Source organism: Heterocephalus glaber, unplaced genomic scaffold (assembly GCF_053883595.1).
Source record: "Heterocephalus glaber isolate CG9 unplaced genomic scaffold, H.glaber_assembly_v1.0 deba00001561, whole genome shotgun sequence".
NCBI classification, from domain to species: domain Eukaryota; kingdom Metazoa; phylum Chordata; class Mammalia; order Rodentia; family Bathyergidae; genus Heterocephalus; species Heterocephalus glaber.
Genome location: NW_028258349.1, coordinates 12,831,047 through 12,848,787, shown reverse-complemented (window position 1 = coordinate 12,848,787; position 17,741 = coordinate 12,831,047). Strand labels below are relative to the sequence as shown.

Sequence of the window (17,741 nt, the reverse complement as noted above, 5' to 3'; positions counted from 1 at the left end):
AACAAAAGAGGATCTCCAGAACAGCTCCAGAAAGTGGCAAGAATGATGGGGCAATTGTTTTTAAAGTGAGGGGGAATACTTTGAAGGCAATTAATAACAGCGTCTTTTACTTTAATAATTTTTTAAAAAATTTTAAACATTCACCAAAAATTTGATGACCTCATGTACAATGGAATATTATTCTACCTTTAAAGGGGATAAAATTTTAATACATGCTAAAACATGAACTTTGGAAACATTAAGTGAATGTTTAAGTTAAACTACACACAGAAGGGCAAATATTGTATTCTTTCAGGAACATCAATTACCTAGAATTAGCAACTTCTAAGAGACAAAAAATAGAGTATACCAGGGGCTGGAAGTGAGAATGGAATTGTTTAATGGGTATTGAGTTTCTGTTTAGGATGATGAAAATGACAGTGCTACCTACCTAGCATCATAATAGTTGAAAAAGTACTGTAGGATAAGGTATACTAAGGTAAATCACAGCTGGGCATGGTGGCCCAGGCCTGTAATGCCAGCACTCTGGGAAGCTGAGTCAGGAGGTTCACAAGTTCAACCCTAGCCTGGGCAACTTAACTTAGTAAGACCCTGCTTTAAAAAAAAAAAAAAGTTGTGGAAATGAATAGTGGTGATGATTCACAATATTGTATATTTACACAATACTAAATTGTACTCTTAAAAATGGTTAAAATATTAAATTTTATGTGTTATCACAATAAAAAAGCAAACAAAAAAAAAAACCAAAGGAAAAAACTGAGTCACCTCTTTCTCAATATTGAGGACTGAGGCTTTTATAGTTTCATAGTCTCTATCCTTTCTGCCCTCACTCCTATGCAGAATTGGAATTTACATGCATGATCCTTCTGCTCCATTGCCCTCCTTTCCCAGGTTGTCATCATTGTCCAAACTCAACTCAGCTCCCAAGACAGGAAGAAATCAACCAAGGTCTCTATGAAGTCCATCTGCAGTCTAAATGCCAGACACATCAAAATAAGGGGTTTGGGACAGAAAGCATCTTGAGGAAGAAATAACCAAGATTATTGGGAATTAATTGGGATCAGTTTTCTTTCTCTAAACTATGTCCAATACTTTCTTCATCACTCCTTCTGGAGTGACCCTCTCTATACCTACCCCAGCCTCTTTGAACTGTGCCAAGAGGTGCTCAAGCTCATGGAAAAGAGCATTAATGTCACTAACATGAGGTACCTAAAATAAATAAATAATGAGACAGAATCTAGAATAGAAAATATCAGGGGCTGGAAGGAAATGAGAATGAAATTATTAATTCCTTAAGACAGCGGCATTGAGGTGAACTGAAGATTAAAATTCTTTTGTAAATTAAGTTATATAAAGGTGACAAACTGATTTTGCCACCCATTAGAAATACAACCCAATACAATCTGAGGTACAAAGAAGTAGTGAAATAGGCATAGATAATCAATCTTACAGATGCACCAGTATTCTGTTAAGCAGAATATGATACACCAGTTATCAACTCTAAGGGAGCACAAAACACTGCACCAGTTAACCAGTCCCAGTGGACTGGAAACACCTCTGCCTATTGCATCTTAGTACTGAGGTTGCCATGGAAACACAGTTCCATTTAGCCAACCACTGATAGAACAATGCTTTACTTAGTGAAGAAACAAAAACAAAAATATCAGCTTTGATAATGTCCCTCAGTCCCCTTTGGACAGGGGGTACCACTACTATCTAATGCAGGGCCATTTATAAACTTCTCTTCTGACATAAAAGGACAACCCTGTCTTGTCCCCTACTCAACAGATGTAGCAGTGGGGCTAACCGGGTCCTGTGTGACATACACTTCACCAGAACAAAGGTATATAAACGGCCTTGTCAACAGAGGAAGGCATTCCCACACAAGGCAATAAATCCAGCACAAGCTATGTGGCATTTTTGTATCTTGGTAAGGAAGTACTCCAGGCCCAAGGTCCATGGATATGTGCCCAAGTTGGGGGTCAAGAGTGTATACATAGTACCTTTCCAAACAATGGGTTCATACAGTGGTGCCCAATGTTTATGGGGCCTGAGAAATAGGGTTCACTATGTTTGGAGAATTTCTACAGCCAACGTAAGTCCTAGGAATAACAATGGTGAGTGGAAATGGGGACAATGATACACATAGCTAAAGGAATTAATTGGACTTTGAGGCTTTAGAGAGGTTCTGGGAATTCAACTTACAGAAACCCAGGAGGTTCAGAGTGGAGTTCATGTTTCCACTAGTTTCTTCAACTGTGTCCACCTTGTAAGGAAGCTCAGTGAAAAAAATGTGATTGTGAGAGCTGGAATGTGATTATGACAGCTGGAATGGTAGCTTGAACATAGCAGGTAGTGCCCACTTACCACTCTCACTTCTCTTACAGCAATTCCAGCTCTTCCTTTTCTCCCACTAGTACCTAACAGGGATCTCCACCATGGTTTGCACCCTTGAGTCAAGTATTTAAGTACCTTGGTCTAGAAAATGGGCAGGAGGATTTTTCATTCATCCTTCTAAATCATGTGGTAAAAATCATCTAGATTTTTCTTCTCTAGAGAAAACTTTATGGAAGTTACCATAAAGAATTGACACATAAAGGAGTCTGAGACGTTGTTATATAACATGTGCTGTGGTTTCTGAAGAGGGTGAATATATATTACCCTTTCCTACCCAAGGTTTACTACCCAACTGAGATATATAACAAAGAATTAAGGACAAATGGAGGTCAAACATCATTTTTATTACAGATTAAGACACGTTGGAGGTGAAAGGGCAACACAGAAGCCTAGTGAGCATTCTGACTTTTCCTGCACCAGTCAGTCATAGTAACTATGATATTACCTTTACCTCAATTCACACCCAAGGACAGAATCACCTCCCTCGTGGCATTCCGCAGAGTATGGGAAAATGCATGCTCTATGCAAATGGACAGAATCCATGGCAGAGGAGAAAAGAAGTGGGATCAGGGCAAGTCTTTTTCCAAACTCTGTATGAGTCTGGGTCCAATCAGAGGACATAAACTACACAACAACCCTTATTTTACTTACTAGCCCAAAGCATTAAGAGTAGTGATGCTGACAATTTGGATATGCCAAAGTGAAGGTTTAATATATTTTCCTTAATTAAAAGGTAAAAGTTCTCCATTAAACAAAAATAAAATCATACGAGATTGCTAAGCTCTATGGGAACTTATTGTTAATTTCTAATAGTGCTTAATTTACAACTAAACTTCATCACAGGTGTATGTATGTTTAGGAAAAACGTAGAGAGCTGGCCATGGTGGTAACTCCAGCTACTCAGGAGGCTGAGGCAGGATGATCCTAAATTCAAGGACAGCCCAAGCAACATGATTCAAAATAAAAAATGAAAACGGCTGGGAATATAGCTCAGTGTGAAGCCATGAGTTCAATTCCCAATAGTGCCAAACAAAACAACACACATAGGATTAAGTACTTACTACCTAGGGTTTCAGGCATCCACTGGGGGCCTTCAAATGTATTCCCCACAGATAAAGGGGATTACTGTAACATGTATGTCATGTATACATTCCCCACATCTCTATCATTTTGAGAAAATATCACTAACAAAAGAATGAATATGTACATTATCAAATTCCAAAATTAACTAACATTTTGTTACATTCAAGTGGAATCTTCTTTTTTAATGAAAATAAATATTTAGATGGAAAATTGAAGTATCCTTTCACTACTATGCTGGGTCACATTTCCTTTCTGGTTTCCTTCCTGTCAGAGGCAACCACTTTTAGGAACTGAGTGTGCATCTGTCCAATTCATTCTTTGTAGTTTTATAGAAAAAGGGTCTTTTCCATAATCAAATCTTAGTACATGGATTGGTTAATACTGATTTCATTCAAAATGTATACAGGTATCATTTACAATATGCTCATCACTTTAGCTTTCTTCATTCTACATGATTTTTTCCTTTTACTGTTAATACATATAGATTTAATTTGTACTTAACTGCTAAAAGAATATTCTACAGTATGACTGCATCACATTTTATTCATCTATTTCACAAACAACAAACACTTGTGTCCAATTTTTGGCTACCATAATTCATACTGGAATAAACAGACTCTCTGTTTAGAAGTTTCAGATTTTGAGGTCTATCTATCGATTGATTGATCAATTGAGATCAATATAGACAGATAGATAGATAGATGGAGTAATTTCTAAGCTAGTATTGCATGCCTGTAATCCCAGTATTTGGGAGACTGAAGTAGGAGGATCATAAATGCAAACCTCACCTGGGCAACTTAATGAGACCCTGTCTCAAAAAAATGGGTTGGGGATGTAGCTTACTGCAAAGGCAATGGGATCAATTCCCAGTACCAAAAACAATCTAGTTTAGAAATTTTCTCCTGCCCCAATTAAAAACATTCCCGTACAAAATTCTTACATTGTTTCACTTTATGCATTCTAATCTTCAGTACATTTAGAATTTATAAGAAATAAATATTTTAATGGACAATGAGGGCAGAGGTCTAGTATTTTACCATATGAAGAATCAATTACCCTGAGACCATTTTTTTTTGTCATCCATGATTTTGCTACCAATCTGAGATACTACCTCTATCAATGACCAATTTCCCATACATTCAAGCATTTCTGGATTCAACAGTCTGTCCTAATTTCACTTTTCTGTACTGCAAAACAATAATTTTGAGGGCTGAGGATTTAGCTCAGCGGTTTCACCGCCTGCCTCGCAAGCACAAAGTCCCGAGTTTGATCCTCAGTACCAAAAATAATAATAATAACTTTGATGATTATAGTTTCACAAAATTCATATGTAGCAAAACAAGAAAGTAATTGTGTCTAATTTCAAATCTTTGTATCTCTCATATTATCTTAATGCATCTGGTAGGCCTTCTAGGTAATTAATATCCATTACTGTATCCTAATTGTACTGAGAATACTTCTTAAAGTATACTATTAATAATGTTTATTGTGGGAGTTTTAGGGGCATAGGCTTTTATTATACTCTGACACTTATTAAATACTTTTGAGTATTTAATACAATTTGCTACATTTATGTCTCTTTAATGTAAAACAAAACTTGATATATAATTAAGTGTAAATTCTGCTGAAGAGTTTCCTAAATCCAAGGCATTCATAGAACTTTAATGAGTATGAATTCTCTGGTGTCTAACGTAATGTGACTTCTGGCTGAAAGCTTTCCCACATTCACTACATTGATAAGGTTTTTCACCAGTATGGATTCTCATATGTAGACCAAGAGTTGAGAACTGAGAAAAGGCTTTCCCACATTCATTACAACCATAGGGTTTCTCACCTGTATGGCTTCTCATGTGTACAGTAAGAGATGAGCTTTGACAGAAAGCTTTCCCACAAATTTTACATTCATAAGGTTTATCACCTGTATGAATTCTCACATGTACAATGAGTGATGTGATCCGTGAAAAGGCTTTTCCACATTTATTACATTCATAGGGTTTCTCTCCTGTATGAATATTGTGATGTTTAATGAGGTATTGCTTCTGCCTGAAGATTGTTCCACATTCATTACATTTATAGGGTTTCTCTCCAATATGAATTTTCTCATGCTCAGTGAGATTTGATTTGCCACTGAAGGCTTTCCCACACTCCTTGCATGTATAGGGTTTCTCTCCAGTGTGACTTCTTTCATGTCTAATGAGGCCTGACTTCTGAATGAAAGCTTTTCCACACCCTTTACATTCATAAGGTTTCTCTCCTGTATGGATTCTCTGATGGCTAATGAGGTTTTCTTTCTGGCTAAAGGCTTTTTCACACTCATTACATTTGAAAGGTTTCTTTCCACTATGGATATTCTGATGCTTAATGAGATGTTGCTTCTGGCTGAAGGCTCTTCCACACTGATTACATTCAAATGGTTTCTCTCCAGTGTGAATTTTCTCATGCTCACTGAGGTATGATTTGCTATTAAAAGCTTTCTCACATTCCTTACATGCATATGGTTTATTTCCTGTATGATCTCTCTGATGCCTGATGAGGGTTGCCATTTGAACAGGTGCTTTCTCACATTCAGAAGGTTTTTCTCCACTATGATATTTCTGATGAGAAAGGAAGTTTCCCTTCTGGCTGAAGGCTTTTCCACATTTATTACATTCATATGATTTCTTCCCTATATGACTTCTCAAATGTAGAGTAAGCGATGAGACCTGAGAGAACACTTTACCACATTCAGTACATTCATGTGATTTCTCTCCAGTATGCATTTTCTTATGCTCTATGAAGTTTTGCTTCAGGCTAAAAGTTCTTCTACACACCTTACATTCATAAAGTTGCTTTCCAGTATGAATTTCATCATGCTGTGTGAGATCTGATTCAGGCTGAAGACATTCCAACATTTTTGTCATGCACAGGAACTTTCTTCTAGGTTCCCCTAGTATCTACTGAGATATGTTAAGGATAACAACTTTCCAACATTCACTGAAGTCATATGGTTTCTTTTCAATATTAATTCTCAGGTATGGTAATGATGTTGAATTTATGATAGAAGACTTTTCTTGCATTGATTATTCTGAGATGCAGTGGTTATATAAAGGGATAAAAATATAGCATTCTCTTTATATGAATGTCTTTCTTACACATTTTCTATCATATTTAAGTATAAATTATATATAAGTATGAATTGTGTTTCAAACTCTCTCAAACTGAGTCCCATACATAGGAGTGCAGTCCAAAAATCAGTGTGTATCAATGCAATGTCAGTCAATGCTCAGAGGAAATACTTTCCTGTTTCCTAGGTTTTCTGAGTTTTTCCTTAGTCTGTATTTTCACAAAGAAAGATGAGACATAACTCACAAGTCTTTAATGTTGCTTCCTGGTCTGCTTATGAACTGCCCAAGCTTCTTCTAAAAGAGAATATGAAAAAAATCATCATTAAAAAGAGTTAACAAGTGCAAAAATTTTGCCACCTGGCATGTGGTAAGCATCTGATAAATTAGCTTATCAACACCACTAATAACTGAATTTTTCCACTCATCATTAAAATTTCAGAAGTATGCTACTATAATAGATTATTCAAGCCTGGTCGCTCAATCTAAATAAAGAGCACAAATACACATAATATTCACTGGTGTGTATAACTATCTTTCTTTTTTGGTACTGGGGATTTAACCTAGATCTTTGCAGATACAAACTACACAAACACTATAACTTACGGTGACAACTAATTTAATAAAATCAGCAATGTAATGTATTAGAACGCAGAAAGATGGGAAGTATGGGTGCTGGTGATTAACATTTCTGAACTATATCTTTCATATTAGTAGTCAGGTAATGTCTAAAATTGATAAGTCAAAAAATAGGTGAAATAGCTATATAAAATATACAAATAAACACCAGCAGACAGTTAACTGAGCTGCAGGTGGTTGCTTTGTGGAGTAAGAATTGAAGATGAGGAATACAGAGAAAGCATAACTGTACAGTTTTCCCTTGGTATCCACAAGAGATTGGTTCCAAGAACTTTGCAGACAGCAAAACCTATGGATGCTCCAGTGCCTTGTACACAATGGCATATCTGCATGCAACCTATGCATATCCTTCCATATACTTTAAATCATCTCTAGATTACATATAATACCTAATACCCTGTAATAAATGCTGTATATATAGTTGCTGTACTGTATTAAGGATTAATGAACAGAAAAAATCTGTACATGTTCACTAAAGATGGAATTTTTTTCTAAATATATTCAATATTAGGTGGGTTGAATCCATCGATATGGAACCCACATACACTAAGTGCTGATTATAATCCTATTTGGCATTTAAAAGGTCCTACTCATTATACCTACAGAATAAGCCTTGCAGACTTGGTCTTTCACTTGAACCCATCTACAGCTGTACAACTAGAGATAGTGCTCTTTTTTTTTTGGTACCAGGGATCAAACTCGGGTCCTTGCGCTTGCAAGGCAGGCAGCAGAACCACTGAGCTAGATCTCCAGCCCTACTCTTTTAATCTAGTTGTGATTGAGTCTCACATGGGCTAAACAATAAAGTATACATATTTTATGACCAAAAAGAAGACAAAAAAAGCCAACCTCTTTGCTTCTATATGACTTACTATAGTATTTTAATTACTTTTATTATCTTTTCTGGATATAGATAATGTTACTACTCTCAAGCCCCATTTTCATTCATTTCTCTGGTTTTATTTTGCCCGATATATACTGACACGCAAGCTCTGCTCTTATAAAGAGTCCTTGTCTTGCTCTCTTTCTAAAGCATACTTTCTATCCACTAGCTAGAAAGCTTCAACATTATCTTGATCCTTCCCTCTCAACATTTTACCTTCATTTTCTCATATATCATTGCAAGATCTCACAGCAATGCTGTACTTCCATTAATTAGAGAAAAATATGCCTCTGCTTATTTATATGTCATAAAAATGACTCAAAATTAAGCATAGACCTAAAACACTAAAACTATTAATATAAAAGAAAAATAGTGAAATAAGCTCTATCTAAAGTAAAAATTAATGTCTGTCAAATACACACTTTAGAAAACAGAAAGGTGCCAGGTGTGGTGGTGCATACCTGTAATCCCAGCATTCAAGAGGCTGAAGCAGGAGGATTGCCATGAGTTCGAGGCCAGCCTGAACTACACAGCAAGACCCTGCCTCAAAAAAAAAAAAAGCAAACCACAAAGCAGGATAAGCTGATAAACCAGGATAAACTAATTAAGGGCTTGTACCTCTAAATACACACTTACACACACACACACACACACACACACACACAGAACTCTTTAAACTCAATAATAAAAAGGCAACTAATCTTTTTTATTTTTTGTTTCTTTTTTCTTGCAGTACCAGGGATCTAACTCAACAGGCGAAGCACCACTGAGCTAAATCCCTGGCCCTTTTTTGTTTTGTTTTTTTCCTTGCTTTGTAGTGAAGGCTGGCCTTGAATTCACTATGTAGCCCAAGTTGGCCTTAAACTTGCCGGAATCTTCCTGCCTCAGCCTCCTAGGTGCTGGGATTGTAGGCATGCTCCACCATGGTTAGCTACTAATCTAGTTTTTAAAATGGGAAAACAACTAGAATAGACATTTTACAAAGTAAGGTATCTAAATAGCGATTAAACATGTTAAAGAAATTCACATTTTGGTGGCACATGCCCGTAATCCCAGCACTCTTGAGAGGCTGAGGCAGAGGACTAAAGTTCAATGAAAAGACCTGGACTCAATCCCAAGTACTGTGCACACACACAAAAAGTTTATCTCATCTAGTAATCAGGAAAATACATTAAAGCTCCTATGAGATACACTACACACCCATTAAAATGAAGTTAAAAGGACTGCCAACACAGTTATGAGTGTATAGCAACTGTACTCTCATGCATTAATAGAGAGAATGAAATGGTACAGCCACTTTGGAAAATAACTCTACACCTTGATTTGGTTATTGGTTGTATGATTATATACAATTAGCAAAATTCACCAATAATATATTTAAAGGTGATGACGTTTTAATGTAAACTATACTTTGATGAAGCTGAAAAAGCAAATCCTTCTAAACTGCAGCTCTGCAATAATAAAAAATAATTTAATAATCACTTTGTGCTCAACAGTGTAAACAAGAGCCAGGTGTGGCTCCAGCACTCTTCTAACAGGATTGCAAATCAAAGCCAGCCTGGGTAACTTAGCAAGACCCTATGTTATAAAAAAATTTTTAAAAGGGCTGGGGATTTAGCTCAGTGGTTCCACCGCCTGCCTCGCAAGCGGAAGGTGCAGAGTTCAATCCCCAGTACCAAAAAATAAAAACAAATGATAATATTATAATTTACTTAAAATTTTCTAATTACTTTTAAAATTCATTAAATTTGGGGAAATATGATGCACAACAGATCAGGACTTAAAGGTACTATATTCCCAATGAGAAAGTAAAGAATTATATCTCTTTTGTAATTGAAGTACCTCATACCTTTTTAGGTATATTAACATCCTTCATGGATATTTATTAGAACAGAAGTTTTCATACTGAAAGTGACAATGCTGAAATAGGCAACATCTAAATGCCAGGAAAAAGGTCCTTTCAATAGCATTTATCTTGTGGTTGAAAAATATTTTAGCCAGGGTTTTAGCTCATTGGTTTTGCTGCCTGCTGCACAAGTGCAAGGACCCAAGTTCAATCCCTGGTACCAAAAAAAAAAGAGGAAAAAATATTTTAAAAATATAAAAGGAGTGCTCTAACAGCAAGCAAACTCTTAATTGTATTCTTGTAAATGGTGACCTGTTAGAGCATGGCTTAGTAAACTACACCACACTACCTGTTTTTTGCTTTATTGGAACATGACCATGTTCATTCTTTTTTTTTTAATTGTCTTTGACTATTCTTGTGCGAATACACCTGAGCTGAATAGTTATGGGATCCTATGACCTATCAAGCCTAAAATACTATCTTGTCCTTTATAGAAAGTTTACTGACCCCTTGTCCCAGATTAGTGACTCATATTCTTTCATCTGGCCAGAAACTGAGATACATTGTTGAATCAGCTCTAATCTCAACTTGTTAATATGGATACAATCTGGAAGAAACCTTGATCCTTAAATGAAAAGAAAAACCAAAGTTACTATGTATTATAGTTTACATCTAAAATGTTCTCCAAAAGTCTCCTATGTTCAGAACCACTTCTGAACAGGAGGTGATTGGCTCATGGGGGCACTATAATTAAGCATCAATGAATTCATTGATGAGTTAATTCATGAATGTGTTGTTAGGAGGTAGGGCCCAGTTGGAGGAGGTGGGTCACTGGGGTTGTTCCTTATAAGGGGCTATCTCTCTGGGGCTCTTGCTCTCTGCTCTCTCTATTCTTGGCTGCCATGGGTTGACTAGCTTTCCTCTGCCAGGCCTCTCTGTCATGCCATTTCTGCTTTGGAGAAGCTGACCATGGCCTGAACCCTCCGAAACCACGAGGCAAAATAAAACTCTCCTCAAGTTCCAGGTGTCAAGTATTTTGTCCCAGCAACTGGAAAGCTAAAATACATAATGCAAATGTGGGCTATTCGCCACACGTTATGTGACCAAGAAATCAATTCCTACATTCCTTAAAATGGTATTTTGAGGTTTATTATAATAGTCACTTAGGTTCACATGATCGGCACACTCATCAGTCCTGTCCTACTGCTTTACATATCATGTACTGAGATGCCTAACAAATGTTAATCACCACCCTGGACCTGATTGACCCATCCAACTGGCTACTCAACATCTTCACTTGGATGTCTAACAGGGGTCTAGTTGATCCTGCCCCAAACCAAACTCTTGCTCTCCCTCTCAAGCCAACTCCCCCAAATTCTTCTCTAAATAGCAATTTTTTCTCATTTTCCCATTTGCTCAAGCAACACTTCTCTTTCTCTCAGATCACATATCCATTACCTCTTCATATCTTATTGGCTTTATCATGAAAATAGACCCAGAATCTGGCTATTTCTCATATGTTCATTGGTACCACCAAGATCTAAGCTCTGTGATATCTGGATTGGATTATTTAATAGGTTCCTCACTGGTCTTGATACTTGTCTTTATGTCTTTACAACAATCTCAGCAAAGCAGCTACAGTAATACTATACAATCAAATCATAATACTACTGTACTTGAAAGCTTTCTTGTATACTTATAAAAATATTTAGAAGCAGATATAAGTTACTGTTAACAATGGCTACTTCTGATGATCAGAAATAAAAGAATTGAGGGCAAGGAATGAGGAGACAGACTCTATTATCTTAATTTTCTATCAAGTACATGTACTAAATTTTAAGAATAATTATTCTTAAAAGTAACAGAAATGGACTAGTACAAAGACAGTAGTAATTTCTTAGCCTGTGTAATACTATTAAAAGTTGGAGATGCAGAGGGTGCATAAACAACCCCAAATTCAACTATTTGATCTTTGACAAAGGGGCCAAAAACATAACACTAGAGGAAAGATAGTCTCTTTAATAAGAAAACTAGCTATCCACATGCAGAAGATTGAATCTAGATCCGTATCTCTCACCATACACTAAACTAAAATCAAAATGGATCAAAGGACTAAATGTTAAAACAGAAACACTTAGCCTTCTGGAAGACAAAATAGGTAAAATTCTTTTAGGCATACGCAAAGACTTTCTGAACAGAATCCCGGTTGCACAGGAAGTATTACCAAGAATCAACAAATGGGACCATATCAAATTAAAAAGCTTCTGCACAGCAAAATAACCAACAGGGTGAAAAGAAAACCTACAGAATGGGAAAAAGTTTGTGCCAGCTATTCCTCAGACAGAGGACCAGACACTAATATCTATACATAATGAATTAAAAAATATTAGACCCCCCCCAAATAAAAGACCCAATAAAAAAAATAGGCCAGTGAAATGAATAGATATTTCACAGAAGAAGTACAAATGGCCAAGAATACATGAAGAAATGCTCAACATTACTGGCCATTAGAGAAAAGCAAATTAAAACAACACCGAGATTCCATTTTACACGAGAAAGAATGGCCATCAAGAAGTCAAATATAGTAAGTCCCTGGCTTGCGAGTAAGTTCTGTTCCAGGAGAATGTTCTTAAATTAGATTCATTTGTAAGTCCCACAAAGTGAGTCTTAGACACCTTTAACACAAATATGCAGTGTATATTGCTTTGAGCTTCCTAGCAGTCCCCTCCACATCACCACTGCTTTTCCTCTTGCTTCCAAATATCCTGGGCTCTGATTGAGCACCGTACTACTGTACACCATCACACTGTACAGTAAGCACAAGGCAATACAACTGTCCTGAACACATGTGAGCTACTTCTGCAATTTGTTTGTAATGTGAGGACCCTACCTATCTGTGAAAGTTTCCAGCTCGAATGTTTGTAAATCTAGGAATGACTGTAGTAACGAATGTTGGTGAGGCTGCTAGCAAAAAGGATCCCTTCTGCATTGTTGGTGGGAATGTAAATTAGTACCACCACTATGGAAACCAGTATGAAGATGCCTCAAAAAACTAAAACTAGAAATTCTATTTGACCCAGCTATTCCCCTCCTAGGTATCGTCTCAAAAAATTTAAAGACATCACATTACAGGGATAAATGCATACCCATGTTTATAGCAGTACAATTCAAAATAGTTAGATTTTCAAAGCAGCCTATATGTACATCAACAGATGAATGGATAAAGAAAATGTGGTATATGTACACAATTGAGTACTACTCTGCCATAAAGATAAACTTGAATCATTTGGATTAGGAAATTGATGAATCTTGAGACCATAATGTTAAGTGAAATCAGACACATAAGCTTAAATATCGCATGGCTTCTTAAATGAAAAACCCAAATTATAAGTAAAGGGCAAACTAAAAGATAGATAAAAGATAGATAATGGGAAGTATGAAGATAGATATTTCTCAAATGGGAAAGGGATCAAGAGATAGAGGCAGGAAGGGCTAAGTGAGAGTATGAAAAAAGGAATTAATATATACACTGGTACCAACTCCACACAAGGAAAATAATAAACATCATGTACTAATAAAAAACATATTTTTAAATAGGTGCAAAAATCTTAAACTGTGATAGCTAGAAGTAAAAAAACAATAGGAAATAAGATTAATGAGGTAAAATTCAACCCTAAAGTATATAACAATAAAAGGAAGGCATTTAAGGAAAAAAATCTACATGCTAGTTTTTCAAAAGATTATAGGTCTATGAAGGTTTGCTTAAGGAAATGAGCTAGACATTCAGCTAGATGCAAAAAATGGAGGATGTTGGGAAAATAAATAGGAAAGAAGCTACAAACATTAAGGCTCCAAATGAGGTAGAGAGGCTGGCATCCAAAGTGGATGTTAGAGGGGCAACCAATTTTCTAGAATCTGAGAAAAGGAAAGCATAGAATCAGAAAGATCTGGAGATGTCATTTAGGTATCTAAAGAATTCCCAGCAACTGCCACTCCAAAACATGGACTAATAAAAAAAGAATCTCAAAACAATTTTTTTTAGATATTCCTAATTCTCACTGAGTCTTTATCACACTCATACCCGCCAGGTCCTCAATTACTCACCTAGAGAGAACTTTATTTCTTTTCAATCATCCATTGCTTTTGTTGCTTGAATTGGTGACTTTAAACTTGTGAACAGAAGAATGACACAGGATGTGATGATTGAAGGTCAAAGTAGCATCCCAGAATTAGGCCAAGTCCCCTAGACCCCTCAGAGGTTTTAAATTGTAAAGATCACTAGTTGTAAAAAAGACATAAATCAATCCTCCCCCGGGCTCTGTCTGTTTTAAAGGAAAAAGGGAGGAGGAAGACGGGGCTGATGGACCATAGTCCTGTCCCGATCGAGTGCCACAGGTCAGTTGGGACCTGTGGGGCCCCGACTCCCATGGCCACATTTCAAACCTTGCGAGCAATGTGCAGAAAATAAATTTCCACCAGGGGCCAAATGACTCCAAAACTTGGCCATTCTGATTGACACAGAGTTAGCAATTTGACTTTGGAAAGGTATGGAGTGTGCAGCTCCTGAAGATATACAGAAAGCTAGCCTGTGAAATATGTGATGATGAATTTTGGGTATATGCAAACATGTGAACAAATGAATCCATTATACCATTTAAAAACACCACATATTTCAGATATAGGAACTAGAAAGTACCTTATTTTCAGAATTTAGGTTATACCAAGAAACTATGTGACTGAGGTATCAAGAGTTCTCCAGAATCATAATCTCAACAGGTTCCTTTGAGCAGGTGACACTGTGGCCTTGCTCCAGATTGAAACCAAAGTTGTGAGCATTATTTTTCCCTCACATTTTTCTTATAAATGTGAGGTCACTAACATTCAGCAACATGGACAAAATATATAGGAAATTATTCTGATAATATTCAGAGCTCTTGAAAATTTGAGGCATAGTATCTTACCTAGGTTAGGTAATTCTAGGAAAAATTAAATGTACCAAGTATCCCACAATTAGACTGTACATTTGCTGATTCAGCAAACATTATGTATCATAAAGACACCTTGGTTTCCAGTTTCTAATAGGGTATGGCAGATGGATGAAACAGTCAAACTTATTCAGCTTTTCTCTTACATGTAGGAGCCTTAGAACCTAGATGGACAGTGCTAAGAATTATTGGAACAGATAATACAGAAAGGGGAAATGAATGGAGACAGACTGTAAGAAGGAGCTATCAGTATGTCATTTTCAACAAGAAGAATTTGAAGTTTCTGTGTAAGCTCCAGTTGGAGCTGATCATTCATTGGACAGATGTACGGATTAGGAGCCTGAACATGCCTTCAATAAAAACTGACATTTGTTAGGTACCTGTGTCATATGAAACCAAAGCAGTGGAATGTTGTTGCTCATGGAGGACTTAGGGGGAAAAAAGATGACCAAGGCCAGAAACTTAGGACACTGATATCTGAGGGACAAGCACAAACAAGTCTGCCTTTTTATAACTTTTACCATTTTTTGGTATCAAAACTACTACTTGTATAAGAAATCCTGTGTCCTGGCACTTTACTTTTTCATCTTATTGAAAAAATATATTAAGAATGAGTGTGACAAAATACTCAAGAAAAGAATCTCTTTGTGGATAGAACACTTTCCCTACATTTACAAAGAACTCTGGATATAAAGAAAAATAGTCAAATCCAAGTCAGACTCTCCTGTCCTTTGACAAACTAGGAGTCTCAAATAGGTTTCTTGACCTTTCTGCACCAAAGGCTGCTGTGTGCACTAGTGAAACTACCTCTTAAAGCTATTCCTAATTTCTGACAGTCTCAAAGCAGCTCGACCAAAGTCCTTCAAAGTATTAAGTTAATACCTACTGGGAGTCTAGGCATCCAATAACAAGATTTTCGGAAACATTTGTTCCTTTAAAAAAAAAGGGGGGGGATGCTTATTTCCTTTTATTAAATTCACAATGGTTATGCTTTTTATATAAAAATCCATTTTTAAATTGGTTATGCGTTCAATTCCTTAGCCTTTTGTATTTTCCAGGAAAATACATCTTTATTGTTTTAGAAATGAGAAAACTGAGGATCAGAGATTACTACAGCACAAATCTACTGCCTCACAAACTTGGAACCAGTTTCTCACTAACTTCGATCCCAAACCACCCTCACGCCCCTGACCACCCACCCGGAAACCCACCCGCTTCCTCCGGTACCCTGCCCCCATGCACACACCCCCGGCGCTCTGCAAGTCCCAGAAGGCGATTCCAACCCCTTGGGCCTCCCCAGCCCCTTCGCAGGCGCCGCGAACCCTCCCCGAGAGACTCCCTGGTCAGGCTGAGGACCCAGAAACCCAGGTCCCAAGGAGCAGAAACCTAACTCACCAGAAGACAAAGAGGACGATGGCGAACCAGAGCGCCTGCGCCTGCGCACTGCTTGGGCGAGCTGCACTCCCAGTGGGCTCTGCCCGCTTCGGCTCAGAATCCACCCCCCACCCCCCCCACCCCCCGCACCCCCCACACCCCCCGAACCAACCGATGTTGTCCCGTCCTCCACTTTTGCGCCTGTGGACTACATTTCCCAGAAGTTTCAGTGGTTCGAGTCACCTTTTCCCGGAAACTTTCTTCCACCAGAGCTTAGAAGACTGTCTCCGCGGTCGTGGCAGGACTGTAAGACCGAATCTCAGGATTCAGATAAAACATTATACCTGTGTTTGCCTCCTGGGACAGGGCAGTAGTGTCAAGGGGTATGATAAACTCTGGGCATAGTAGCACACACCTGTAATCCCTGCGCTGAGGCAGGAAGATCACAAATTCGAGCCTACCTGGGACAATTTAGCGACTAAGCAAGATACTGTCTCAAATAAAAAATAAACATTTTAAAAGGCTGAGGATGTAGTTCAGGGCAGAGGCCCTAGGTTCAATCTCCAACACTGCACATAATGGTAATAAACTCAGCTCAGAGTCGCTGGGCAGACTTTATGGAAAGAGCTCGCGGAGGCTCCCAGTTGGGAATTCGGGAATGGGACAATCTTGGGCGCCCTCTGCTCCAGGTGTCCGCTGAACTACGTTCCCCAGAGAGCTCCGCGTCCTCGGTCCCCGCGGAGAGCAGCGCGACAGTTACGCGCGGCAGCTGCCAAGCGCGCGATCCAGTGCTCTTCTGTAATTCTGGAGTCTGTGTTTCCATCCAGCAAGTGCTCTTTCCTAAAAAGCCTTTTCCTTCTAGCTGTACCCTCCGTTTCTTGAGCAACGCCCTCACCTTCTGTCACAGTGGCGTAGTTGGGGGTGGGGAGAGGGCACTCGGTCCTCGACGGCACCTTTTGGGGCTGTATTTGGATAGGTTAACATATTCAGATATGTTAGAGGGTGGCCCTAGCTGCACTGACTTGGCTGCTTTGTAAAAGCCTGCTCTTTTGAAAGCTCCGATTTCAACACTCCTCTTCTGAAACCATCACTTCCTGAAGTCTATGCCCCTTTCCTTCCTCCTCACTGACGTCCTCCTCTTTCTCCTCCTCCCCCTCCCCTCCCCTTCCTAAGGCTCTCTTCCTTCTCCTCACTGAGGCTCTCCTCTTCTTCTTTCCCCTCACTCAGATACTCCCGCTCTGCGGTAAGGCGCTCCTCCTCTTCATTTGGGCCCTCTTCTTACTCAGCCTCTCTTTCTCTCAGTCAATCCCTTTTCCTTTTGAAGGGTCGAATTCTTTTTTCTATTCTTCTTAGCAAAGTTCTCCTCCGGCTTCTCTTCACTTGGACTCCTTTTTCTTTTATAAGATATCTCTTTTAGTTGGGCAAAATCTCCT

At 38.1% G+C, this 17,741-nt stretch overlaps 2 protein-coding genes across 5 annotated transcripts in view; one reads left to right on the top strand and one right to left on the bottom strand.

The window, feature by feature from the left end:
• The window catches only part of Znf382 (zinc finger protein 382), a 162,273-nt gene that overhangs the window by 34,845 nt on the left and 109,687 nt on the right, over positions 1-17,741 (top strand). The gene's annotated exons all lie outside the window — the stretch shown is intronic.
• On the bottom strand, positions 2,721-17,403 carry Znf260 (zinc finger protein 260). Of its 4 annotated transcripts, XM_087191304.1 has the most exons (3): positions 16,330-16,370; positions 14,054-14,118; positions 2,721-6,878 (listed from the first exon to the last, which is right to left on the bottom strand). In XM_087191304.1, exon 3 carries the CDS (start codon positions 6,378-6,380, stop codon positions 5,142-5,144), a length of 1,239 nt encoding a protein of 412 aa, XP_087047430.1. In that variant the 5' UTR covers positions 6,381-6,878; positions 14,054-14,118; positions 16,330-16,370; the 3' UTR covers positions 2,721-5,141. The 4 variants fall into 4 exon arrangements, with proteins under 4 accessions (XP_087047430.1, XP_087047431.1, XP_021095166.2 ...); XM_087191305.1 differs by lacking the exons at positions 14,054-14,118; positions 16,330-16,370 and adding an exon at positions 16,481-17,403; XM_021239507.2 differs by lacking the exons at positions 14,054-14,118; positions 16,330-16,370 and adding an exon at positions 16,552-17,403.